At 37.4% G+C, this 27368-nt stretch overlaps 1 protein-coding gene and 1 long non-coding RNA gene across 5 annotated transcripts in view; both read left to right on the top strand.

Annotated features, from left to right (window-relative positions):
- Positions 1-584: 584 nt before the first annotated feature.
- Positions 585-5694, top strand: LOC122353234. Its single transcript, XR_006251968.1, has 3 exons — positions 585-719; positions 3374-3447; positions 4518-5694. It is a non-coding gene; the product is annotated as an uncharacterized LOC122353234 (long non-coding RNA).
- Positions 5695-23356: 17662 nt separating this feature from the next.
- The window catches only part of robo3 (roundabout, axon guidance receptor, homolog 3 (Drosophila)), a 119690-nt gene continuing 115678 nt past the window's right edge, over positions 23357-27368 (top strand). For 2 of the 4 annotated variants that reach the window (XM_043250811.1, XM_043250809.1), the window contains exon 1: positions 23359-23883. In XM_043250811.1, the coding sequence (XP_043106746.1) occupies positions 23727-23883 (157 nt within the window). In that variant the 5' untranslated portion in view covers positions 23359-23726. Of the gene's footprint in view, positions 23884-27368 lie in introns of all 4 variants that reach the window. The other 2 variants (XM_043250808.1, XM_043250810.1) reach the window with 2 other exon arrangements.

The raw sequence follows: 27368 nt of genomic DNA, 5'->3' as shown, positions 1-27368 counted from the left end.
AGCTCATATCGAGAGTTAGCATATTTGCAAACAATTTCTTAATATTATGATACAAATAATTATGTTATAAATAATAATATTTTATACAAAGTAATATGTTATGGGTAATTATGTAAAATGCAACTTTTCAGTTAAAAAAGTGTACCTTTTAATGTAATAAAAATAAAAGAATAATAAAAATAATAATCCTAATAAAGTGCAATCGACAGCTTTACATTGACTGTGATTTTTGCAAGTCACGTAAGTTATAAGAAATTATATTTTAATATGACAATATTATATTAAAATAGTATGGTTATTATTATTAAAAAATGGCAAGCCAATAGCCAAGCTGTGCCGAAATAGTGCTTAAATATAGCCGCACTGCATAACCGCTTCACCGTTTGTATATCGCTCCGCTTAACTATTAAGTCCAAGGGTTTCTAACATGTGTGAGGTGCGGAGTGAAACAGATTTTTCATGTGCAAAAATCAAGTTTTTGAAAACCTAAAGCGTCGTTGTTTCCTTTTAAAAACAGAAGCAACGCTGTGTGAACTTAACTGCAGCTTGAAGCGTTTTTAGTTTCGGTTAAGACCTGTGTTTGTGAGTAAGTGTTTGTATGACTCGCTCCATAACTGCTCCTCGTATTTCGGAAAACGAAAACCCTAGGCTGCACCTCAGTGCCGTTGCGAAGAAAACTCAGCTGGTCCCTTTCCATTGCTTGGCGGCCTAACAGAAATGTAAGTTTACCAATATAAGTGTACTTCAACCAGCTTGTTTATACAACTGCAAATAAACTATCACAAGGACTTTCAAAAGGCAACATATATGCATGATAGAATATGACATTATTACTAGTATTTTATTCAAATATTGAAATCGGTTACCCTTTTCTAGATGGGTATTTCCTCTGCATTAAGTGGGTGTGTTTTCCCCTAAACTACAAGGGAAAGTACCACTACTTACCACTAGGCGGGGTTGCCCATCCTCGTTACATCCTGACTTGTGTCAGAGTTTAATGTGACAACAGAACAGACCTAGTACACTTTTTTCTTTTTTTTGCGCATGTGTCCTATCCATAAGAAATACTAAATTTGACAAAATATTTTTGTCTTTCTCTAAAAATAAAGCATATTTTCATGCCCTTTCCTTGCCCTGTTATTTTATAGACGCACGTTTTTTTCCGCATGAAAATAAAATCTTTGGATTTTACATTTTCTTCTTTCTTTTATGAAGTGCAATCTAGATTAGCACGGACTTAACCAGTTTTGATTATTTAATCGTCTGCCACAAACGTACACTGAAGATTTCAGCATGGACCTCCTTTAGTAATGTTGTTCGTTTAATAATGCTGTCGAATTATTTATTTGTATAGATAAAAATAAATCTTGCCATTCTATAGGGAATCCACCTTAACTGAGCTGCGGCTTCACAGCTGTTCACATCATTTAACAGCGAGTCTATTTCAGGTCAAAGGTTACGGCCCGTCCTAAGAATAGTAAACTGTCATGACACCATTTTCTGTCTATATCTGGGTGTTTTTTGACAACTTCATTGTGTTTGATGTCTGCTAAAGGTTAGATGTAGAGTCAGGAGACAGTATAACCTTTAAAAAAAAAAAAAAAAAAACCTAAAGATCACAGGCTCCTACATAGTTTATAAAAGTACGTGTAGGTTAATGCGAAGACTTTCATGAGCTTTTGCCGATAAAACCTTAATCCAAAACTGTAGCCGCGCGTATGCTGCAAACACATCAGTTCGTTTTTTCATATAACTTTCCAATTACAAAAATATAAAAGATTCCTAAACTAATATTTGCTATTATTTTACAAATTAGGAGCAGACCCATACAGGTGATTCAATTGTGTATGAATTTAGCCTAAGGCGATCTTTTCTCATCAAGATGCGAGATAAAGAATCCCTCAACCATGATGAATATGAATAATAAAGAGCCACAACCCCCGTATTGTAAAAATTGACTTTGTACTACAACACCGGACATTATATTTGTGAATGCAAATCTAAAATGGGAATCTCTTAGCGTATGCATATTATACCCCACAGACATGCATTGCCATACCTTCAGCTTAATGAGGGAATGGATATGTTTGCTCATGATCAGAAGCATGGCCTTCTGATTAGACTCGCTCTAGAGGCATTTCTAAACTCCTCACCGACATTAAGAGAAACACTTCTTAGTCAGATCACATAGTAACTCACGTCTTCGTGAAATCAAGCCAGCACTTTTTTTTTTTTTTTATCATCAGTGAAGTCACGAAAGCCCTTTAAATGGCTGAATGTGAGAGAAATTCTAATGACCCTCCGAAACATTAAGGGGCGTCGAGAAAGCGAAGATAATTACGATTATTATTTCATAATTTAGCATTTTAGCGAAGATGCTGGAAGCATTTAAGTGAATTTGTGTCGGAGAGATTGCTTTTAGGATTGGCAGTCAAAATTCCTTCGCGTTTTACAAAGCCCAAAGTGCTTATTTGCATAATGTCTAATGGGCAGAGATATTTGCGTTTATCCCCTATGAGCAAAAATACACGCACGCATTCACAGTCAATTAAAGCGAATTGTGATTTTTAGCCATTTTGGAGGTGAGGAAAATTTTGATAAACAACCTCTGCATGGCATGCTGGTTGCCAGGCAGCAGTTTTGGATATCCAGGGAGTCTGCGATGACTGACCCCCCACAGGGTCACAGATGTGTTACTTGTCCAAACAAAGTTGCCGGGATTCCTCCTGAGATGCTCTTCCTTATTTTCACCTCCAAGGCAAACAAACCTTGAAAGGTGATTCTGGATTCTGGATCGAAATGGCGATCTGAAATACAAATTCTGCCAGCGATACCGATGGAAGCCTTGCTCTCTTTTTGGTATGAGTGAGTCGTCAGTGATGGGAGCTTTTTACACCCATCTTCAAATTCTGTTTCATCTCATCTCACTCGACTGGCTTTAGATCAGATCATTATCACGGTGGTGTGAATGATCATTAGATTCACTCAGCGGCGCGGCTGATTGCAGCACCTGCAGACTCCAGTTCAGAGAAAAAGCACATTTTGGTTTGGAGGCTTTCATTACGAGACAGCCTTCTTTTTTTTTTCACCTAAGCATCATGAAATCACACTGAAATACTAATATATGTGCATTTTTTTCTTCCATACGCTTGTGTTATATATGATATAAAAGGGAGCTGAATCGTGTTTGCACCTTGAGAAATTCTAGAGTGATTTTTCTTTTTGATTCATGCATTTGGTACTTGATGAGAGAAAGGGGATGAATATTTCTTATAATGTATAGCTTGTTAAACAAAGAAAGAGAAATGTTTAGTTGGATTGATTAAATTGGCGGTATTGTTAAGAAATTAATTGATTCATTTTTTCTTCGCAGGAAGAACTTTAGAGTCCAAAAGTGGGCTGGGTTTTGATGCCATCTCTGACGCCATTCTCAGGTCCAATTGTTTGGTGAGTTGTTATGTTCAAGTTAGCATATCTGAAATTGATTTTACAGTGGTCTTAAAAAGTCTTACATTTGCTAGCTAGTAACTAGCTTCCAGAAATCATAACTTTGTTACACATCCATCATTTCAACCATGCTGGTTCAGCAATATAGATTTGCCATTATGGCAAAGTCATACAAACTCTTTAAAAAGTCCTCCACCTTCCCCAGCTCCACCTGTATAGATCTGCTGCAGGATATTTCACATATATGTGTGAGCTAAATACATGTTATATGTGCAGCAGCAGTATGTTTATTATTCTGATGACTTTGCGTTTTGTGAGCTAGACAACTCAGAATACATAATTCAGAAAATACAATACTGATATGATGACCACAGCAAATGAAAGAGCTTACAGGACGTGATGGATATAAGCATAGGCTTAATCCAACCGCTGTACCATGATTTTTCCCCCCACAAGAAGTCTAAATGCCCTGGATATCAAGGGAAATCTGTGATAAGAAACCCCTCCTTTTTTCTGCCTCTTCATATAACCATTAATGCCAATAAAGAACCTTTATTTCAAAGAGTGTATTTTATTTTTTTTATACATGCATGTATAATCTTATTGTTTCTTTAAAAAAGATGTGTAATTGTGACAACATAAGTGTGCCACGTTGTTTGCAAAACTTTCGTGGATCATTTCAAACATTTCATTAAAAAGATTTGACTCCAAAGAACGATTTATATATACAAATCAGACATCACCACTTTCTTTAGTAATTTATTAATAGTTCTCTCACCACATTAGATCATTTGAACATTGAAAGAATACTAGTTATATTATACATTTTCCGCTTAATATACAGTGTTTACAAACCTTGTGATTTATGTAAATAGGTGATCATTTGCTACCTTGAGTGGAAAACCACTCCGACATCCCCACTGTGCCGAATGAATGCCTAAACAGACAAATTAAAATGACACCACATGCCAGAGAGATTCATATGGGCAGCATCCTTTAGTTCATTATGTTATTCCGTCATCTCGAATTCTCCTGCATGTCTTCAAACAAAAGCCTCTCATGCCCATCAGACAGATAAAGACGAGGTCCCTCACGCAGCCACCCACCGTCCCGATGAGAATTTACCTCAGCACCTCTCGCAGATGGGACCTGGCCCCGCGGGAGCTCCGAAACCGAGGCTAACCCCCCTCCGGCGGCGAGGCCCAGGTGTCTCCCCTCAGTCAGACGCCAAGGTAATTCAGCGGCGGCTCCAAAACACACGTGCTCCCTCATCAGCAGGCCCTCACCGGAGAACAACTTTACATTAAAGACTTGTCTCATTAGAGCGCAACGGACACGGCCAGGGCTAATGAGAGAGGCTGTGATGACGGCAGGCTCTGATATTCAAGTGCAATAACAGAACCACGGTCAGGGCCAAAGCCATGTCACGCCTGGGTGACGGTGAATAAGAACGGGGCCGTGATGTTGGCATTGACCGCATCCAAGTTCAAGGCTCAGCAAGATTGTATTGGTGTTGGCCGTCGAGGGACATGCTGTTTACAGAAGGAGTCTTGTAATGAGCCGGGCCAGGGATAGATATAAACGTTGAGTTGAGTTTGATTCATGTTGGTAAATTCGGTTTTTAGCGGATTATGGATTTTTTTTTTATTATCCCAGATGATTTTAAGTGTGCATGTACTGTAATTGTTTTTTTTGTGTGTCATTTGATTTGTTGTTAGAGTAGAGAATTACCATTGCACATCTTTGTTTTGCTAATCAAACAAAAGTATGCCAGGTGCAAGTCAAATTTGTAATTTTTCTTTTTGTTGGCAATGTTGCATGAAACAGTTCACACAGAAACACTTTCTGTTGGTCAGTGTGGCTAATTTGCATGATCAGCTTGAGCAAGGTTTGTGGTTGGTTATTTGAGTAGGAAATATTTCGAGATGAGCCAAAATGTACATCTCCATTTGGAAGATGCATTTTTTTTGTATGCGTGAATATGTCAGGGTTAAGGTTTCACAGAAAAATGTCCTGGTTGTTGATAGCGTAATAATGTATGTAGCACAGCTCAAGTGTAATTTTTTGGACAGTGTTGCAAATTCGCCCTCTCATTTGCAAAGATTTCTATTAAAAAACCCCCCAAAAAACTGCATTTCACCACACAAAATCTGCACGGGTTCCTATTTTGCATATTTAGCTCTTTAGGTAAAATTAACATTGTTCCATTTTGTTGTAGAATTCTTTTTTTCGCATTTGAGTCTGTGGATGTCCAAAATATAAATATTAAACCTTTGTGCTTAACTAATCCTGTATTGTTTATGCATGACATGAATACTACATAAAAATTTTGCAGCATGTTAAGGGGATTTGTAATTTCCTAAGCATTTAGACTTGCTGATTTCAACCTTGCAACTGACGAAAATTGGCAAAAAGCCCAACTGACTTAAAAGGATAGTTCACCCTAAAATTAAAATTCTGTCATTACTCACCCTCATGTTGTTCCAAATCACAGTTGAACCGCAGATGTCACTATTTTAATGATGTCCTCGCCAAGTTTCTGGGTCTTGAACATGTCAGTTGCATTACTGTCTATGCAGGGTAAGAAAGCTTTCAGATTTTATCAAACATTTGTGTTCAGAAGATGGGCAAAGGGTGTTAAAGGTTTGGAACGACATGAGGGTGAGTAATAAATGACAGAATTTTTGGGTGAACTTTCCCTTTAAATGTAGGGACCCAAGTCATTCTTAAAGACTAGTTAGTGGTCTTTTTGATTTGGGTAAGTAATCAGTAACCACCAAGTGACCATATAAAAACACTCAGCTCAGATCATCCTAGTATGGCTTTACATGGGGTTTTTCATGATCAAGCAATCATATTTTCTTCATAAAATAGAAAAGTACTTTTTTGTAGTGGTTCTCAAACCCATTAGGGGGCCTCAGCAAACTTCCAAAGAGGCTGCAGGATCCTAATGATGTGTTGGATGGTTAAAACGGTTGAGAAACACTGTGGTAGTGCAATTACAAACACAGCTATGTTGTTCACGTGTCTGCAACTTTCAGCTGCACTTCAAACAGTTTTTCTTTAGAGATGGCTTTGTGGTGTTAAAGTGTAGTGTGAGGGGTCAGGGATGACCGCTGTTGCCCTCATTATCCTGTTATCCCCTCACCTCAGTGGACCTCTTCATTTGCAAATAAAATAAGATTGGGTGAAAACGCGGAAGAGAAAATCACTCCATTTCCATTGATTTCTCTATGACCAGCACTTCAAAAGCTGGAGGATTTACAAGACAGCTTTTCATGCACAAGTAGACTCATAAAAGCAAATTAAGGACCCTAAAGCAAACGAAAACATTTTTAAAATTGTTTTGGAGGTTTTGAAGCCCAAATGAGCACTTAGTGAAGCGTATCCATTTTTTTTTTTTTTCGGATTAATTATTTTTCACCACATTTCTCTTTGATGCACAATCAGTGCTGATAAGTTTCAGTCAGAAGGAATAACTGTGAAAGGAGACTCAATAAAGGCATCAAGGCGGTGATGAGTTTGATAAATGAGTTGATTGAGTAGTCTACTCTGGTTTGTATTGATGTAGTTGGTGAGTGATGAACTGGACTGAGGGTGGCGTGGGCAGGAGGAGGGCCGAGGATGGTCAGTTCTCTGGTCCTCTGTGGCCCAGGTGTGGAGCAGCTGCATCCTTCGGATGGATCCGCGGGGTCCGGCCCTTGACCCCAGCACTGTCCGCCGTTCAATACACCATTACCCCCGGCAGCTGCACTGACCACTGATATCTCATACGCCTCGGTCGCTGCTCATTATGGAAGGGGGTTTGCAGAGCACGTGGCAGATTTGACAAGGCATGCAAGCAAATAGTGGTTTATTTGGCTGTAACTTCATTTACTGGGCTGATTAATCATTGATATTTGGCCACTTTCATTTGAATCAATACTGGACAATAACCATGCACATTCTGACAAAATTTCTATCAACTTTTTATGACATATTTTAATTTTATATATTCATTTTGAATAAATGTTGTATGTATTAATGTATTCTTTTATAATTTTTGAATCAATGTTAAGTCATACTTTATTTTATGGCATCCTTGTTACAGTGTAATTATACATTTAAGTGCTGAGTAATATTAATTAACTAAATGCACTTACTATATGGTTAGAATTAGGATAAGGGTTTGGTTTAGGGTTACTTGCATGCAATTATGCATAATTTATTGTTATTATAATAGTAAGTCAATACACAATAAGGACACCGTAAAATAAAGTGTCATTTCAAATAAATATTATATGTAATTATATGTAGAATTATTAATACACAATTATTCAATATTTATTCAAAGTTCAGTTATTTAATAAAATATTTTTTAAATGTTATGTTTTGTTTTAGTTCATGTCAAATAAATATTTTATAAAATAATTAATTGTACACTTAATTTAATACATATTTTTTATTGTATCAGATTTTTCTTTAGTAAATGAAGTTATGATAATACATTGTTTAATGAAAAAATAGGTACAAATATTTTTATAAATGATATACACATGATATATATACGCACACACACATTTCACTCTAATCTTATTTACTATCTAATCTTATTTAATTTCTATTGCATCGTTTTTGCATTTTACAGTTAATATTTTATCAACCTTTTTATTGAATTTCAGTTGAGTTCTGTTTTTGCTTATTCTTTTGTATGGGGTCAGCCTCTTTACTGGACTGTTCTCGACAAACAGTAAGTCAAGTTTGCATGAAATCCAAATCCACAAGCACAAGTATCGTTGTTGTTTTCAATAAGAATTTCGACCTCTGAATTTTCCACCGAACCCGTAGCGTGTGATTGAGGCATATGAAATCCATCACAGCATGCCGTGTCAGACATCGGCCCTCTAAATCTCCGCACGGTGATTCATTCAGTCGACACCTTTCAGCTGCCTCATAATGAGAACGCTCTGCATGTGGAAATTGGCTCACTTGCTGTCCCCTGACTTTGTGCGCTCTTGATTGATAACCACAATAGAAGCTCAAGAGGATATGTGGTGAATGTGAGTCTTATCTCTCCCTGCTGAGGGTGTTCGGTTTGTGTCTATTGCTGCCTGCAGTTGGAGCAGTTAGGATTACTTTATTACTATAGGCTTGATTCCTGTTTATGTTGAGAGAGTACAGATGTTCAGTGGAGGCTTCATAAAGTCAGTGATCCAGAACCAAATATAACCCTGATAATGTTCATGGGTTGTTCTTTCAAAACTTTTTTAAAAGAATAACTTTAAAAGAATAAGAAAGGTGTAGAACCTTTTCAAAATGTTCATATTTGTATCTAAAGGGGCCAATTTTGGTACCTTAAAAGTACATATTAGTACTTAAAGTATACGTATTTGAACCTAATAGGTACAAAAGTGTACCTTTTGAAAATGTACCGCCCAATGACAGCTTTTGTACCTTTATTTCTGCGAGTATACGGTATGATATTAATATATCAGTATCTCTTATTTTTACACTTACTCGTGCTGTCATTTAAATATAACTTAGTTAATTAGTATTTTAGCAAGCATTGAAATATACATTAATATACACTTTCCATATTATACTGCTATATTGCCCCAAAGCTAGATATATGACTTCAGATATACAGTAGCTACAATATGACAAGAAATATTCATATTGAAGTTATTTGACTTTTGATTGCAGTCTTTAGTGTGTTGTAGGGTATTTTTTATTTCACGGTAACAATATATATCACAATATAGTTTTTATTTTTGCTTTAAATAAGGTCTTTATGTTATCAAAATGTTTTATTGCATAGAAGCAAATAGTATGATTAAACAAAAACAAAGAATCTAATTACAAGCAATAGGACAGAAAAAAAATGCTGCATACGTGTAAAGTGATCAAATGATTTTAAACCCTGCATATTCTGCACTGTGTAAATTAAATATATTTTTCTTGTTACGGTTACAAAAGTAATTAATGTCAGACTTTACAATAAACCAACATAAAAAGAGCGGCACAACCGGTGATAATCATAGCAAAAAGGCAACAAATCACATGATTATCGCGAGCGGAGGACGAAAGCGCAATAAAAGAAATGCTGATCATGGCTTGTCTTCAAATTACGAATAAAGTTTGTTGCTCGTAATAGGAGATGCCTGCAGGATTATTCACAAAATCTTCTGACACTGTATGACATGTGAACGTCAAATAAACCAAAACGTATAGCCCCAGTGACAGCTTTTGTACCTTTATTTCTGAGAGTATACGGTATGTTTAGGCCATACCGTATAACGGGTTTACTTTCTCAGCTGTTTGCTTTCATTTAAGGCGTAAATTACTGTGTTAATGATGATACAAGTGTGTATTTAACTGTTTAAGACCTGAAGTCAATACATGATGAATAGTTGCCAATTATTCTGCGAAAAATGAGCTCAGTTGAGGTTTTTCAGAGTCAAGTTGAGATACTTGTGGCCCACTGTTTTCTTGAAAATCATAATTAATGAATCACATTGTATTGCGGGTGTCACTCTGCTCCAGGGGTTGAGGGGTCGTTGTCCTGGGGTGAAAACTCTGTGGCATGACATTTTCCAGCAGGGTTAAAGGTCTGCAGCCAAATGTCAGCGCGCAGGGGACTGGGCAGATGGCCAGCAACACTTTCTACCCTCTCCTTTGGTAATAGGCATCCCAGTTATCCCAAAACAGACAGGTATTTTTTTTTTTTTACATTTGACGCAGTTGTGCCTTTTAACAAATATAGAAGAAGCATTTTCAGTCAAATACAGTCCATTTACACCCTCATATCATACTCTTTATTTTATCGTTACTTGAAATTCAGATGGTTTGTCGCACTTTTTCTTATTTAATATTAGTTACTGACAGACCGTGGCAGGGAAATGGTCTTGTGAGCACATGACTATGATTATGTCCAGGCCCCACGGGGGCTCGCAGACACTAACTCATATACTGGGTGAGGGGATGAGCGGATGATAGAGTGATGAGAGAGAGCGAGACAGAGAGACACGTGTGTGGGTACGGTGGCCCTGCTGTGAGTCTAATTAAAAGGGGCTGGAAACAGAGGGGCTGCAGCGAGGCCCACCGGGGCTCTTCCTTTCCCCCTGCCTTTGATTAACGGCATGCACTAACGACCCTTCAGACTATAAACATTTACTGTAAACATTACATTTCAACCTAACGTTTCTTTGTTCTGCCTTGATTTCCCTTTTTAGAAGTTATGCTCTATTACTTTTGAACCAGACTTGAACTATTCAGCTTGAATCGTCCCACACTATTTCGGCAAACTAAATTAATTTAAAGAATGTGAATTTAAAGAATTATTTTAGAAAGTGCAGGGCAAATTATGGATTGAAATAGGCTTTTTTACTTCAGCCGGTAAAATACTACCTAGTAGTAACCATAGCCTAGAACAACATTGTATTGTGGCGTAATGTTATATGGAGGTAAGCATCACTCCCATTTTGGTTGTACGTTTCTTTTGAAGATTAATATATACTTGAAGTTGCATCTTTGGGTTCTGAAAGTCAGCATATTGGTTTTAGAACCTTTCTTAGATTATATTCCATTATAATTATATCTGTAGTCATGCTATTGGCTGCTGCTGTGTAAAGTGGCATGCTGACCTGCTTTGGAGAGCTTGCTCACATTTGCAAAGAAAGGTCAGGGAGCACTTGTGTGCCATTGTGGTCTTATTTACAATCTAATCCTGCCCTATTTCAAAAGGATCTAATTGCATTCATCAGATATGATGGTGCTTTTGTTGATTGGAAAAGACAATGTTTGTTTGGTTTGGAATAATTTAGTGAGCCATATATAGAAATAATATCAGGGGATAGCATTATTAAGCCTTTTGTTTAGCTGTGGATTTTTAACTGAGAAACTGGCTAGTGGCACCAGGTGGAATTGCAACAATAATTTTTCCCGAATGGGTTCTTTAGCACTTCTGCCACACTTCATCAGTAATTGGAATATCTGCATTTCTGTTCATTTCTGTATTCTCCAAAGAAGGGGGTTTTAAATTTTTGCCAAGGACTTCCAAATATTTGATGGACCCCCTGCTTATAATAAAAAAGCAGTTTTGCATTAAAAAAAATAAGAAGTTATGTATAATATTACAAATTGTTTCTCAAAATAAATAATTGGCTTTTATATTGACATTTTGCACAGAAGCAATAACTCCAGACTCCAAAAATATGCTGATTTGGCAGTCAACAACTACTGAGAACAGTTGTATTAATATGTTTATAAGAAACATTCTTTTTTTAAAGATTCTTTGATGAAAATCTATACTGACTGAATAAATACTGACTTTAAACATATGAACAGTAGTGTATTGAGTGGACATTAACTTTGACAGCCTTAAATATACTTTCTTTGTAAAAAAGTAAAAAAACTAAAAAGTAGTCTTTTTCACTATTTTTGAAACTGCTTTATTGGTAAAATTTGAAAACCCTGCTCCAGAGTTTGCATTATTAGTCTGGATATGTGCTTATTCAGTGTGTGTGTGTGTGTGTGTGTGTGTGTGTGTGTGTGTGTGTGTGTGTGCAATGGGTGGAGTCTGAATGAGCGTCAGAGAAACAAAAGGGTCTAGGCATCTAACAGCAACAAAACCTCATTGTCGTACTGAATTCACAATCAGCTGATTAATATCCAAGAGACTCATCACATGCCACCTCTTACAACAGCATCTGAAACATCTATGGATACTGAATAACTTTACATCTTCTCTTCTGACCTCCAGTGCATGGAACTTTCCTTGAAGTTAAAGTTTTACCATCTTGTCAAAACCCTCCACCAAGTTGTCATCCGAGCGCTTAACAAACTTAATTGTGTATTCATCTCCAGGAGTTCTCCTGGAATGTCATCTTCCAGAAAGGGTCCCAGAATTCCATCTCTTGCTTCTGGAACTCTTTTCCCCAGTGTTGGCATGTCCCTCATTAGCATGGCCCCTTCATTAGCTGTGTTAAAGTCTGGGGGTCTGGGCTGCTCTTTGTTCTCTGATCCTCCCCCTGGATGATGCCAGGCATCCTCGTCCATCACTCTGTCATTGGTTGATGCTCTTGGGGACCGGACCATACCAGCCCATGCATATTCAACCGATACCCCACAAGCCCCCTAAAGCAGGACAAATGTGCCCCTGGTAAGGGAAACGGTGCCATATCAACCCCCCAAATATTAAAATGCACTAATAAAGACCACATGGATTCCCCTCAGTAATGCGTCCCATGAGAACAACCCGGGTAATTAAAGGCCTCATGCCTTATACGAACACCTATCATTCATCTCCAGAGTGGACATGCTCATACATACAAATTACATGCCGCTTTTTCTGTACTGTTGTAAGTTTAACTAACTATATGACTATCGGACCAGTGAGAGATAGACAGTTGTAGTTGCTGTTTTTGAAGCACTAATTCACCCTGGACTCCAAGGACAATCTGAATTTGTTTTGTCCTTTTGGAGATACATTTTTTTTATGAATCGCAAGGAGTGCAAATGAAGGTCAAGGCCTTGATAAAGCTTCTTATTAGAAAAAAGAATTGCCGTAATGAGTTGGATAAGGTAGAGCCCTCCGCACATTTTGTATTCCAGCACAGCTTTTGTTATTGTTAGACAGGAGCAAATTGATACAAATAGAGGACAAAGGAAATACACAGAGCATCGTGACTGAAATGCAATGCAGCTTTTTCCAAGTGTTTGAAAATGGCTAGCGAGTGCGGCTTTACCGTTCTCCCGGAAAAACCAAAAGATAACACCGGAGGAGGGAGCAAACAGAATATGTGTTTCAAGGAAACTTTTAATTGTGTTTGGCAAACATAAGCTTGTTTGTGTATGCGGGAGCACATAGGTCGGCTCTGTGCACTTCAGGCCTCTTCAGAAAGTTGATTGTGCGTCAAATTGTGACAAGGGTGTGATGATTATGTGAATGAAAAGATGTGAACCTAATTACAAGGCTCTCTTCCTTGGGTGAGAGCGGGTTTGGGAATAAGCTTTGTGTTTGGAGGGCGGCGAGGTCCTCTGGGATGCAGCACTCGCCCTGGTTGTGTTCTTATTCTGTAATCAGTTTGTCAGTCTTTGTGTGTGTGTGTGTGTGTTGTGAAAAGATGATGTTAAACATAATGGTTTTGGCATGTGACACTATTTATCAAATTAAAACTTACAAAGAGAGGCATAAACTTCCACGGATGATAATTAATGGAAAGTTTTTATATTTCGGAATATTTGTGAATAGTGAAACCCACACAACAGCTATAATGATAATGACGCAGATGAACAATATCACTTTTTTTAAGAGCTCAAGCGCTTCAATGTGACAGCAGACGTAACGTGTGTTTATAATAAACGTTCTTTTAAACGTTCTTTTACAATAAAAAAGCTGTTTACGTTCAGATCAAAGTATAAACAACGTCCATGTTGGGTCTGGTTGATTCTACTGTCCATTTCAACAGGAAATGATGTCATTAAAGGACCTCTAAGCTGGTAATAGGTCAGTAACATTCTTAAAATATTGAATCATTGAATCTTTTTTAACAGGTAGGGTTAGTTTAGGTTATCACACATATAAAAAACTTACGAGTTATAAAATCATAAACAACTGAACAAACACAAAAAATGAAAATATCCCTTACATCTTATATGTATAACATTAAATTTGTATATTTACATGAGTAATTCTATTTTATCGGATGGTTTTAATTTTGTTGAAAAAAGTACTTTTTTCAAAACATAAAACTGAATATAAAGTGTATGAGGCAGAGGTTTAAATCGATTTTTCCTTTTCTTTATTATAGACACCATTATATGTCATTGACCTGTAAATTGGTTTTGAAATCATTTTTGTCTGCCTTTGGATCTTGACCTCCGGAATTTTTTTTTCCCCTACATTTTTTCCTTTTCCCTTGGCTTGCAGTAAAGCAGTCTTCAATAAAACAGTTCCTCAGATCTGTAAGAAATATCATTATAACCCTGTCATTTCCTCTGAAAGTCGTTAGCCTCTGCCTCTGCGCTGTTTCCTAATAGTTTCAGTGTGAGAGATCTGAGGGAAGAGCCGTGGCAGCTCTCAGTCTTTACCTGGAGGATGTCAGCGGGTGATGGAGCCCTAGCAGCCGGTCCCTTCATTTGTTTAACTAGTAAAAGAGCCTCTTGCTTCCCCTATAATTGCCCCCAAACTTCAGCAGGCTGGGGTCCAAAGGGGTAGGTGGGATCGAGGAGGATAAGCCTCATTCGAGAGGTTTGTTAAGCAGCTTGTACCCTCAGGAGACTAAGAGGGGCAGCAAAATGGACATCAGAGAGAAGGTTGATGAAACAGAAAAAGGGAGGCCTGGCTAGGCAGCATGTTTGTCATTTAAAGGTAATAGGTAAAAGATAAGGACTCAACTAACAGGTTTTAGAACTTTATTTTATTTAATGTAATGTTGTCTTAACCATATCTGTCTGTTTTGTTGTTTTTTTCATAAAATTATATATATATATATATATATATATATATATATATATATATATATATATATATATATATATATATATATATATATGTGTGTGTGTGTGTGTATGTATATGTAATTATTTAGGTTTTTTTATTCACCAGGCATTGGTTTTTATTTAGTTATTTCTTTGATGTGTGAAACTAAATTAAACCGAGAGCAAAGAAATATGGGCCAAAAACCCGAAGAGCACAAACAGTTTACCAAAATCACTGGAAGGCTTTTCATTGTCTGCAGAGCAACTTTTAATTTTCCAGCATGTGATCACCGTGGACACAGTTAACCAAGCGAGCCCTTTTGCATTTGCATCTGGGAAGGAGGGAATGGAAAAAATAAGCGAATTAAATTGAGTCAGAGAGGCTGAAGACGAGCAAACCTCATTGTCCCGTCCGTTAATCATTCACTCGCCCCTCTGGCTTCAATAAAGGGTTATAAAAGAGTATAAAAGAACAATTTGGCCAGCCCAGCTGTGAATAGCCAACCCATCAGATACACAATAGTTGAGTGACGGCCACCGTAATTTAGCGTGTGATCTCGGAAACGCCCCCCTCTACCTCAGTCTTTGTTTAACTCGTCCAGCGATGGGACTTTCTTCACTTGGCCAGATGGGCAAATCCATAATGCAGAGAAGGGTTTAGGAAAGCCCCCCTCCTCCTTTCCTCCCATCTCTTCATCTTTTTCTCAGCGTACCCCATTCGAGCTTCACAAACTGGTCTATTACGGGCCAATGGGGGCTCCCTCTCGGCTAATTAAGCGCAGCTTTGCTAGCGCTCTGCACGATGGGTTAGCGACCCCGCTGAAGCTCCAGCACCTGGGGATGCTACCTGTTACTCTACTCCTCCCGCCAGCCCTGCGGAGGGGACCCAGCTGTTGGGGACGGGCCCCTGGCCAGAGCTGACTGGTGATGCATGGTGTTCATATTGCATTGTGCATACACTGTTTTTCTAACAGACACGATGGGCGGTTTGATGTCTCTGTGCAGGGTGAACAAAAGACAGGCGGGTTTCTCAACAATGGAGCTATAGATCTAATGCTGTCATAGTTTCATATACTCTCGGCATTTGGAATAGGTCTTTGTATAAGTAGTGGAATTTGAAGGAGGTTTTGTGTATGCATTTGTTTTGTTCTTGCTTTAGGGTGTTTATAATGCTTTAGGAACTTTAATGTTCAAGGATATTGTTTATTTATTTATTTAGCCATTATATATTTTAAATAAATTTTTTGTAACTATTTGTAATAAATTAAACATTAAAATTTTGACCCAGACTTTTAATATAAAAAGTCATTGTTCTATTATCAATTATATATATATATATATATATATATATATATATATATATATATATATATATATATATATATATATATATATATATATAATAACTATTTTAATTATTTGATTATTAATAATATCACTTTTTTTCTAATAATTAGACATATGTCCATTATATTAAAGTGACATCTCCTATTTTTTGTGGAGCCAGTATTTTGATATACTCAACAAAATACTTTCATTAAAAAAATAATAAATAATAATAATTCTCCTCTTTTGGATGTGTATCCAATGATTTGGCATTAAAAATACAATAAAAGTGTGAAGGGTATGTTTTAAGAGTTTATTTATTGGTGCCTATATAAATAGTTGAATAAAGCCCATTCTATTTCAGTGAGATTGATAGACATGCATTTCATTCTCTTTTAAACAGATCTCATTTTATGCTGACTTTTTAGTTCTCCGAATGCAATTGATCACCACCACAGACTTACAAACACAAGAAGCGAGATGAAATCTCTCACATGTGTGGAAGTGCTTTGTAAGGAATTGCTCAATGACAACAGCCGTTCCATCGGCAAATTGCTTTGCGAATAAGTCGAAATTCTTCTCCGGGAGACTTGATCAGACTAGCATTGATTTTCCACAAGGTTAATTCACCTGCAGAGGTCTGTCCTTCTCAGCAAGCCGCCAAAAGGCATTTTTCCCGGAGCAAAGCCAATCACTGGACTCCTTTTCCCTTTCACTTTGGAGCGAAAACAAATAGTTCATCTTTCCTCAACAGTCAATACAGAGCCCTCTTCTGTCGCGCCGGGCTTGATTGAGATGAACTCTCCTCTGTTCGAACCGAGATCCGCTGATTGTAGGAGAGCGAGGGGCTTTGCTAAGTACCTGTAAGGTCTTTCAAAATTGTGAATGCTAAAGTAGAATGCTCTGCGAAATTCAGAGCTAGTTATTTGCTGATTTAAGCTCTAAGCTTCAGACACAGACATGAGCCAGACATGGTCTGTAGGTTTTTTAAATTAGCGCCTCATTTTAGATGGGGGTGCTGCTCTATGCATATTTAAATGAGTGTTTAGCATTTTCACAAATGAGCTTTTTAGAAAAAAAGGGGGGAATTAAACTAAAATGAGGGATTGAGGCGCAAAAAATGGATGATAATGCAAATGTCTGAAAGGCATGAATCATGGGGGCGTGTTTTCCAAGCTAATATCCATGGGGTTACGGCTAATTGTGCCATTGTTGTGCGATTATGCTGAGTTTGCTTAGCGGTTATGGAGAGTTAACTCTGTTGACTGAGGCACAGGGTTTGTTTGAGCTTTTTGCACCTTTGCCCTCAGTGTTCCCCAGGCCACCTAGCGGCGAATAGTCCCTTGGTACCCCAACATATTGCTTCTGTCACCCCGACCTGTCTCCCTGACTTAATGTCCACAAAAGAGAAAATCGGGTTACGTGACAGTCTTGTGAGAGATACTGTACTGTGATAGCTTGTGGATAAACATTTAAAAATCTTCACTATAATATTGCATTTTTGCTTTTTACTATACTGATGTCTTCATTATTATTATTATTATTTTTATAAATATAATTGTTTAAAATGATGTGAACTCTTTAGAGGCCATTGTCCCAAAAACAAGTTTTTATGACAGCAAACATCTAGATAATTATAACTTAACTATGGTTTATAAACTTGATAATTATATAGACAGAAATATTTTTATTCAGTGCATAAACAGCTCGAAATGATGAAGCAGGTTTCATATGTGCTTGTCAACACAGTTGCTTAATTTTGAAGGCTCTGTAGAGGCAGAGGAACTGGTAAAGAACCATTTTGTTGTGAAGCATTTCCTCTCAAGAGACAATGAACGCTCTGCTCAAGCTGGACTGAGGAGGAAAGGACCAATTATATCTCTTGGCATATGGACAGAGCGGCCTAATGATGAGGAAGACCAAATGCTTAGCCATCAAAGGTCAGAACCTGTTTGTGCCAGAGCCAAAAGACGCCCAATTACAAAAAGGGTTTTTCCCTGCTGGAGCTTTTACATCCAGCTGTGGGACCTGGTGGCTGCACCTGGATTCTGGGCTCCCCGAGATCACCAATCTGTCAGAAGGTCCCACTTCACACAAAACCAGGTCCAACGCGTCATCCAAAACTCATGACAGGTCCATAACATAAGCATCCCAGCAGAGAGCTATACCAGACCCGGGCACAGCTGCTTCAGACAGCACTGGCACAGCTTGGCACGCTGGCGGTGATCTTTATTATCTTAGCTGGAGGTCTTTTGAGAGAATATGTCCCCCACGTCCGCGCCCCAGACCGACCAGACACGTCTCTATATCTTTCACCATGCACAGAACGGCACGTGTCAGCTTGCTGTGTGTGCGCGAGCTCACATTGTCAACATGCCCACTGATTATTCTGCTCTTAAATCATGTGTATAACCTTCTGTTTTGCCACATGAATTATTTAGTATCTTCTCGTTTAGAAGCATGATATAATATATGCTGAATCTAATGCAGATGTTCGCCCGCCTTGGTAAGATAGTTGATCTGACTATACTATAATTGACATTTTAGCACTCCAATGGCTATTTATGTACTTAGGGTTGTCAATTTAACATGAAAATTTTGAGCAATTCTATTCTTTTTATTAAAATGCAAACTAAATAGCACGGTATATATATATATATATATATATATATATATATATATATATATATATATATATATATATATATATATATATATATATATATAATTCTCAAGCATATTGCCAGATCAAATGTACCTTCAGCATACTTTGTCTATGTCAAAATATATAAAGATTTGATTGAACATTAAATTGAACATTTTTCATGTTTGAAATAGTTGTGGTTGGCATCAAATCAAACAGCGTGATTAGACTAGTTGTTAGGCTGTTGTTTGAAATATAAATAATTATGGACAGTTGCATACATATTCCCATAATTTTATTATAGCCATGTAACACCTCAAATGACAGGATTTTAAAGTAATGTTAATATTAATAAGCCAATCCCCAAACTATGGACCGAAAATACATATATACATACATATATGCATACATATATCTTTTTAATTATTTTTAATTAAATCGTTGGTTAAATTGACAGCCCTGGTTCTTCAAGACTAGTCATTCAAGACTATAACAATGAACTTAAGCAGCATAGAGTTGAATAGAATCAATTGGTGATACAAAAACACAAATGAAAACCTCTGGCAGCTGACATCACAAAGAACAAGTCTAGTCGACAAAACAAAGCCTGCAATTCCGGCGGTGTAAAAGTTTTATCAATGAGGTGCTGGTCCACGTGTCTTTTAATTGAGTCAGACTGATTGCTCTGGAGTCTGCGGAGAGAGTGGAAAAATCTGTGGTAATGAGTCTTCGATTGCGACGGTGTCGAGAAGGTAAAGGGAAAACGGCGTTGTTGCCGTCTTCAGCGCAGTATCGATTTCTCTCACAGAGCTCTCTAGTCGTGATGTGACTGTTAGGGGCCATTTTTAAAGGATCGTATAGGATTTCTGAGAGAGAGAGCAGAAAACTGATCGCCGTCCCATCTTTAAAACAGCAAGGTGCCGCTGCTAACAGCCTGGTAAATGGCATTAAATAAAGTTCTTCTCTATGCAGTGATGTGTTAACTGCAATGATGGGCTAATCATGTGTTGCGTTAATAGATATTCTGAGGAAGAACCAGAGTTTTGCCTCCCTTTTCCTTTAGATATACTGAGACTTCAGACCTAGTATGGACTTACTATGGACATATACTACATATGCATCCACCTATAATTGAGGTGGAACATTTTTCCTAATTGGCAGGTACTTTATCAGCATTCAACTTGGCTCTGTACTTTTTTGGTTTTTATAGAGTTCAGCAACATTTAAAGTCAGTTGGATATTCTATAAATGTTTTTGTTCTGTTGAATTGGAGCAACAGCTAACTTTTTATAGGGCTTCCTCTGTAAAATGCGAATTTGTGGCACTATAAAATGTAATAGTACCCTTGAGAGAGAAATAACTCCCTATACCGGAGTCCACAGAGGAGAAGATATGATCATAACAAGATCATTATGCTCTCCCTAACCAAAGGCACTTTATTCCTGATGATTTTTTATTATTCATGTTTTATGTTCCATATAAATTTTTCAGTGCGGTTTGGTGTTGAAATGATTAAAGGTGTCTGTTCCGCGTCTTTAACGTGTTAGATTTCATGTATTACGGGTCAGGTTTGGTTGTTTGTCGAATGACTGTGCACATCAGCAGCATGTTAAGAGGATGAAGCGTTCAGTGATGTTCATGCGAGCTGCGCATGTCTTTTAACTTCACACAGAGCTTTAAAGTTTGACACTGCAAAAGAATGACTACTGTATTGGTTTCATGCTTCTAAGAGAATTAGGTTATGGATAGCTAGTCATTTCCATAGCAACCACATTCAGTGCGTATCACATGTATTGACAAGCCAGTGAGCTTTTTGTGGTGCATCCGGAGGAAACTGCTGTGTAAGTGAACGGCGGTTCGCGGGATCAAAGTTCATTAACATGAGTGATGTTTTGCTAATGTAACATCTTTACATTTATTCCTATAGGGGAAGAAAACACACATTGGGTCTCAAATGAGGGTTCAGCTGTTTCTCCAAGACAGCAATGAGATAAAAAAATAATGCACACTTTGCATTCAGATTTTTTGCTTAGAAAATAGATTATTCTTAGAGAAGGCTCAGTTATATCTCACACTGTGCTCAAATTTGGCAAGATGTGAGAGTTCAGTTTGAACGCAATCATTTATCATAAAAAAACAATTAATGTCTAATAAATCGCTTTGAAATGCTGAAAATATATAAATGTGATGTAATCGAGAAAAAGCATAATTGAGAACTTCTGGCTGCTGAAAGAGTAACATCTGAGCAAAAAAAAAAAAAAAAAAAAAAAAAGTATATATATATATATATATATATATATGTTGTGAAATGAAAAATACAAGTTTAAATTAAAAATACAAGTTTTTGCTTGTGTATATTATTAATATAAATGTATATTGTTTTATATGTATGTTATTTTAATGAAAGTATATATTTATGTAGCAGATGATAACAGTAATCATTCAGCACTATGGACTATATCAAAGTACCATGGTTTTACTAAACAGGGTATGATACCCTCAGTCCGCAGTAGTCCTGCAACTGTGTAAGTCTTGCAGTTTATGAAATCCCCCTTACTTTGTGAAGATTGGCACCCTGTGTTGAAGCCTTTGGCACAACTAGCCCATGAATACAAAACATCACTGACAGAAAAGGGGGCTGGGCTGAAAACTTCCTCTCCAAAAGTGCTAGATGGGGGTCGTCACGCTAACTTTGTACCGTGGATGCGTCCCTTTGTCTCGAGATGAACAGGGGAAGGGCCGCACTAATGGGCAGCACACTGATCCTGTCAAGCGCTGTATCCAGAGCACATGAGTCCGGCGAGACCACATTCACATACATACATGCATGCACACGCAACAATCCCAGCGCCCTCCTGCTGAGTGTTGTGTGGACATGCACAGAAGCTTTTTCTCATAGGAATGACACCGTCCTGTGCATATGTTGATGTGTGCAAGAAAACAGATGGAGGAAATAGATCTTTTTGTGTCCTTTTTTGAGTGTGCCGATGAAACACCATTTGATTCTCAATCTGATAGATGCTTTCAAAGGAGGCATCTGTTGTGTTTAAAGTTCAAGTAAACAGAAAATGCAAACTGTACATATTTTTAACTGTAAAAGTAGGCCTTGTCTGCCCAAAAGGCAAAATGTTAGGGTGGTTGTGAGATCATTTACAGTGTCTTTTGCTGTATGGTTGCTGTGTATAAGAGTTGGAAAAACATCAGTTTTAACAATCGAGTTGTTTTTGTAAATTAACTGTATTAAATATATATGTGTGTGGGTTTTATGTATTTTTACATTTTTTTACCTAAGTCTCTGTGGGGCATATATATATATATATATATATATATATATATATATATATATATATATATATATATATATATATATATATATATATATATATATAAACTATACAATACATATATATATGTAAACTTATATATTTTTTATAAATATTTGAATATGTATTTATTCATTTTGTGCAAAGTTATTTTCAAATGGTTTTCCATACAGTGTTGTTTTTTATTATATTTATCTGTTTAACGTTCTAGCACTTATTAATATTCAAATGTTTTTATTTTTTTAATATTATTGTTTTCTCTTAGTTGTATTTTTATTATTTATGCAGTTGTTTTTAGAACCGTTTTTCTTTTACTACTATTACTTCTACTTCTATCATTGCCGATTAAAATCCTGTACATTTATTACCAGATACCTAAAAATAACCTCTATAAACTTTAGGTATCATTCATGTGAAAACGTATATATGCTTCAGAAACAAGTATAATACTTGGAGGGTTTGTTCAAATATCTAACCCTAAGTATCGAGCGAACAATTCGTCTGAAGGAATTGCCACAGATTGGATTCATAAAACTGGCAACGGAAAAAAAAAAAAAAAAAAAAAAAACATCTCCACTGATTCCAACTGTTACCCAGAACAACACTTCAGAAAAAATACCCGCTTTTAGGATTTCCAACACACAGCCGAGCCCTCTGAGATTTCTTTAAAGTGGAATTGGTGGAAAAAGTCTATTACTGTAGGAGCGCATCACAGTGTGAGATCACAGTGGGCTGCTTGTTGTGAAAAGACAATGTAGCAGTAATTGACACATCAGCTTTTGCCATATTGCCAGACGGCTGGAGTTTTTGCTGTATCATGTTTGTTTGTTTGCGCCTGCGTCTGCGCGCACATGTATACGGATCCGCCGGCGGGACACTGTATCGTCCCGTTTATGTATGCCTCCAGGGATGATTATTAATCCAATAATTAAACATTTATTGCCAACAGCACCTGCTCTCCCTTCTTTCGGTGACCCCTGGGGACTCAATCACACCATCACAGGAAGCCAGAGGATAGGAAGAGGGGAGGGAGGGAGGAGGAGGGCTGAGGGAGGAGGGAGAGCGAGACGGAGGAGCGAGGGATGGTGGGAGGGGTGGGGAAAAAGAGCAGCGATTCGGGAGGGTCATCAGATAGCCAGATTCTTTCACACCAGCGAGGTGTTATTGTGCAGAAGGACAAACGTGTGTGAAGTTATGTGACTCCAGAACAAAGGACACAAGACCAGGACCAATTGAACACGTTCCACGAGAGAAGAACGACAGAAGGATGAAAGAGGGGCGCCCCCCTTCACCGAGACATCCCTCCCGGCGCTGACAACTAATGAGAAAAGTTCTTCTCCTGCCTCAGTGGACTTTTATTGTCATTTTCATGCAACATCTGATCGTCTCCAATAGGGCTCAATTGAGGAAATAAGACTTTGTAGAGCGAGGAACTCGAACGAGAGGACTGTCAAACACGTTAAAGGAGAGACGGAAGAGCAGATAAAAAGAAAGAGGGACCGCATCCCTCCGCAGCTGCAGCAGAGATGCTGCGCTACCTGATAAAGACGCTTCTCCAGATGAATCTGTTCACCGATACCATCCGCGATGCCACCAACGGAACCGACCTGTTCTTTAACATCTCCTCCATCCCTTCGTTTAACTCGTCTCTGCTGGACTGGGCTAACTTCACTGGTCTCAATGGTAAGGACTATCACTCTCCTCTGTGTAGAGTTGAAAGAGTCGTGTTAAGGCTGGATACTTAACAGTTTTGACTTCTAGTTAATGTTAAATTATATTGGAACGTTATATCCTGCAGAAAGTGGTACCTACTTAATTTTAAAGTAGTTTTGATGGTATAAATGCATTTATTTAGGTTAATTCAGCAATAGTAAATATAATAAATATATTTATATGTATGCTGGATATTCTCAATATATATTTTCAAGCATTAAGCATTGTTTAAAATACAACTTTTAATGTTAAAATGTTGGTCAAATTAATAAATGCTATGATAGTAGTGCTTATTGTTAAATAGAACCTTATTGTAAAGTGTTTTTTTTTTAATTTGGAGATATAACTAGTGTGAGTTGGATGTATTATGTATGACTGAGAACTTACTTTTCTTAGATCATGTGAAAAAAGTTTACTTTATGTTCAGGTTATGAATGTGTATGAGATTATTTTTATTTTTGTTTCTTGTAAGCTGTTTTGTTTTAGAATGAATGCGCTTGCTAGTTTCTGAGATATTTGTTGAACACTGAGAAATCTGATTTCAATTGACCTACAGTATATTATATCTGAAAGTTATAAGGCAGGAATTTGAGCTTGAAATTATTGTTTTGTTTCATTGAATTTGTCTCAAGCTTTCATGGTCTTTAGTTTCTGAACCACAATCAGCCAAACACACTCAGTGCGGCTCAATATTGATGGGATGCTTAACTTAATTTTCTAATCAATTGAGCATGGATCCAGCTGAGGATCCGCACGGAATATTAAATAAGAGGAATATTGGATGCTTTAAACTGTCCTGACCAGCAGGGCCTCGAAGATCTGATTTGAAAAGTCCTTTCGAAATGTAGTTAGAAGCTTTCTATATGTAAAGAAAGTAATGAGTCTGTATGGAAGCATTTCCTCTATTGTCACCGAGTGTGTGAGAGCGTCTTTAAGCGGTGTGTGTAATGGGAATCTCCCGCTGTGGAGTTCTGCTCAGTGGAGGTAATGACAGAGCTGAGTGAGTGAGTGAGTGAGTATGTGTTAAGGTAATTAGGAGGAGGTTATTTTACCTTGATGCCCATTTAATGAGCTTTCATGCGTGTGGCAGTGTTGAGATCAATAACACACACTTCCTAAACACACGCCTCCGTTCATACTCGTCACACTCGACGCTATTTTCTCAATCTCTCAAACTCTCTTTTTGTGCTGACAGGCTGACTCATTCACTTATTGTCATCTTCTGTTCCATCAGCTCTCATTCTCACATCTGTCTTTTGTTAAGAACATCTGACTTTCCTTTCCTTTCCTCTTCTCAGTCCATCCAACTATGCTTAATTCTTTTTTTTCTTTTCTTCTTTCATCCATCCACCCATGTTCCTTTTTTCTTTCTATCCATCCATCATCCTTGTTTTTTCTATCTTTCAATAATCCATCTTTCTTATTTCTTTCTTTTGTCCATTGATCATCCCTTTCTTTCTTTTTCATCCATCCTTCCTTCTTTTCTTTCTTTTTTCCATCATCCATCCTTCTTTCTTTCCATCCATCCATCCATCCATCCATCATTTTCTTTTTTCCTTCCATCCATCATCCATTAATCTTTCCATCATCTATCTATTCATCTTTCTTCTTTCTTCCATCCATCCATCCATCCATCCATCCATCCATCCATCCATCCATCCCTTTATTTCTTTTTTCCATCCATTCATCCATCCATCAATCCATCCATCTTTTTTCATCATCTTTCTTTCAAACATCTTTCTTTTCTTACTTTTGCTTTCTTCCATCCATCCATCGTTCTATTCTTTCCGTCCATCATTTTCTTTCTTTCCATCCATCATCTATCTATTCATCTTTCTTTTTTCTTTCATCCATCCCTTTTTCTTTTTTCTATCTTTCCAGCCATCCATCATCTATTAATTTATCTTTTTCTTTCTTTCTTTCATCCATCCATACTTATTTCTTTCTTTTTTTTTTATAGAATCCTCTATTTTTTCCATTTCCACTTCTCTCTGTTGTTTGTGTGCCTCTGTCACTCCTCTTCATATCCTGATGGTTAACTTAATGTGCTCTGGACTCCCTGCTCTGTTTCATTGTACAGTTTCATTCACAGCTGCTTTGCGGGAAGAGAGTGAGAGAGAAAGAGAGATTGAGAGAGAGAATAAAAGAAAGAGTATTTTTTTCCCCCCGGAGATGGTCATGTAGGAGGTAAATTTGCTTTTGAAATGTACCGCTGAAAAGAAGCTTATCACAGCTTGCATTATCTGATTTAGTGAAAAATGATAATACTGAGACTGTAGCACTATTGAGACCTCTGCTCCCTCTGCGCGAGTGTCTTTCTGAGTTTGTGTGTGTGTGTGTGTGAGAGAGAGAGAGAGAGAGTGAGGGAGTTTGAATGCTACATGATCAAAACCAATACTCCCCCTGTCCTTTTCCCCAAACACTGCCAACACTGCACTGATTGAAAGCACAAACACACTGAAACACACACTGCCCAGCTCTGGGCAGCACCTCTCCATCTGCTGACAGATAAGAATTTAAATTTTGCATCATGCTGTTTGTGTTTGGCCCCCCCGTGTATGTTTTGAGTGTGTTCGAGTCATTGTGTAAATGCATTTGCAACGATTACTTAGCATTTTAGTATGAATTTTGCAATAATATTGTTTGTAAATTGGCTAAAATAAATATAGAATTCAATCTAATAGCTACACGAAACACTTTGTGTTTGTGTGCAAGTTTCTGGATGTGTGTGTGCATCTGTACGTGCTTCTGAGTAAATCAAGAGATTATAAGGCTATTACACCTGATACTGCTTTTCTATTTGCGCATTTCATATCCGTGCTTGTAACCATAGAATTTGTCCACTGCATTCACCAATACAATCTGCTGATTTCTATAAAATGAGTACTCAGCCGGTTGCTGGCCCTCTAAGCTAATCGAAGACGGGGGAAAATCAATAGTGCCTGATAACTAATACAGGAAGTAATGGTAAATTCACAGGGACAGAGTCTATAGGACTAAAGTGGTAATGCATAGCTGAACAATGTGTCTACTTCTGTTTTTTTTTTGCTGACAATGGTAAGAATTATGGTTTATGGTTGTAAAAATCGTTAAGCTCATTTCCTTAAGGGTTTTTCATTTCCATCCATTCATTTTCTAGACATAGCTGAATTTGTCATGATTGTCATGTAATAAAAAACGCGAAATAATTATGTTTTAAGCTTTAAGGTACCGGTATAACCATATTTTCTGGCAAAGTACACGGCGCTACATGGAAACGGTGGTAACTTATCGCTATTTTTGTTACCAAAAAAAAGAAAACTAGACTAGAAGGGTGAGAGTAATGCATAGCTAATCCGTGTGTTTTTTTTGTTGAGGATGAAAGAACTTCATTTTTGTTTTCTTCTGCTGCATTCTTAATTTTCATATTTAGTGTTTTCTGATTGCAAAAGCCTACGTTATGCGTTTCTTTCTGT

The sequence above is a fragment of the Puntigrus tetrazona genome, chromosome 10 (genome assembly GCF_018831695.1).
Source record: "Puntigrus tetrazona isolate hp1 chromosome 10, ASM1883169v1, whole genome shotgun sequence".
NCBI lineage: Eukaryota > Metazoa > Chordata > Actinopteri > Cypriniformes > Cyprinidae > Puntigrus > Puntigrus tetrazona.
The sequence above is the reverse complement of the archived record's forward strand: the minus strand, read 5'-3'. Positions and strand labels throughout refer to the sequence as shown.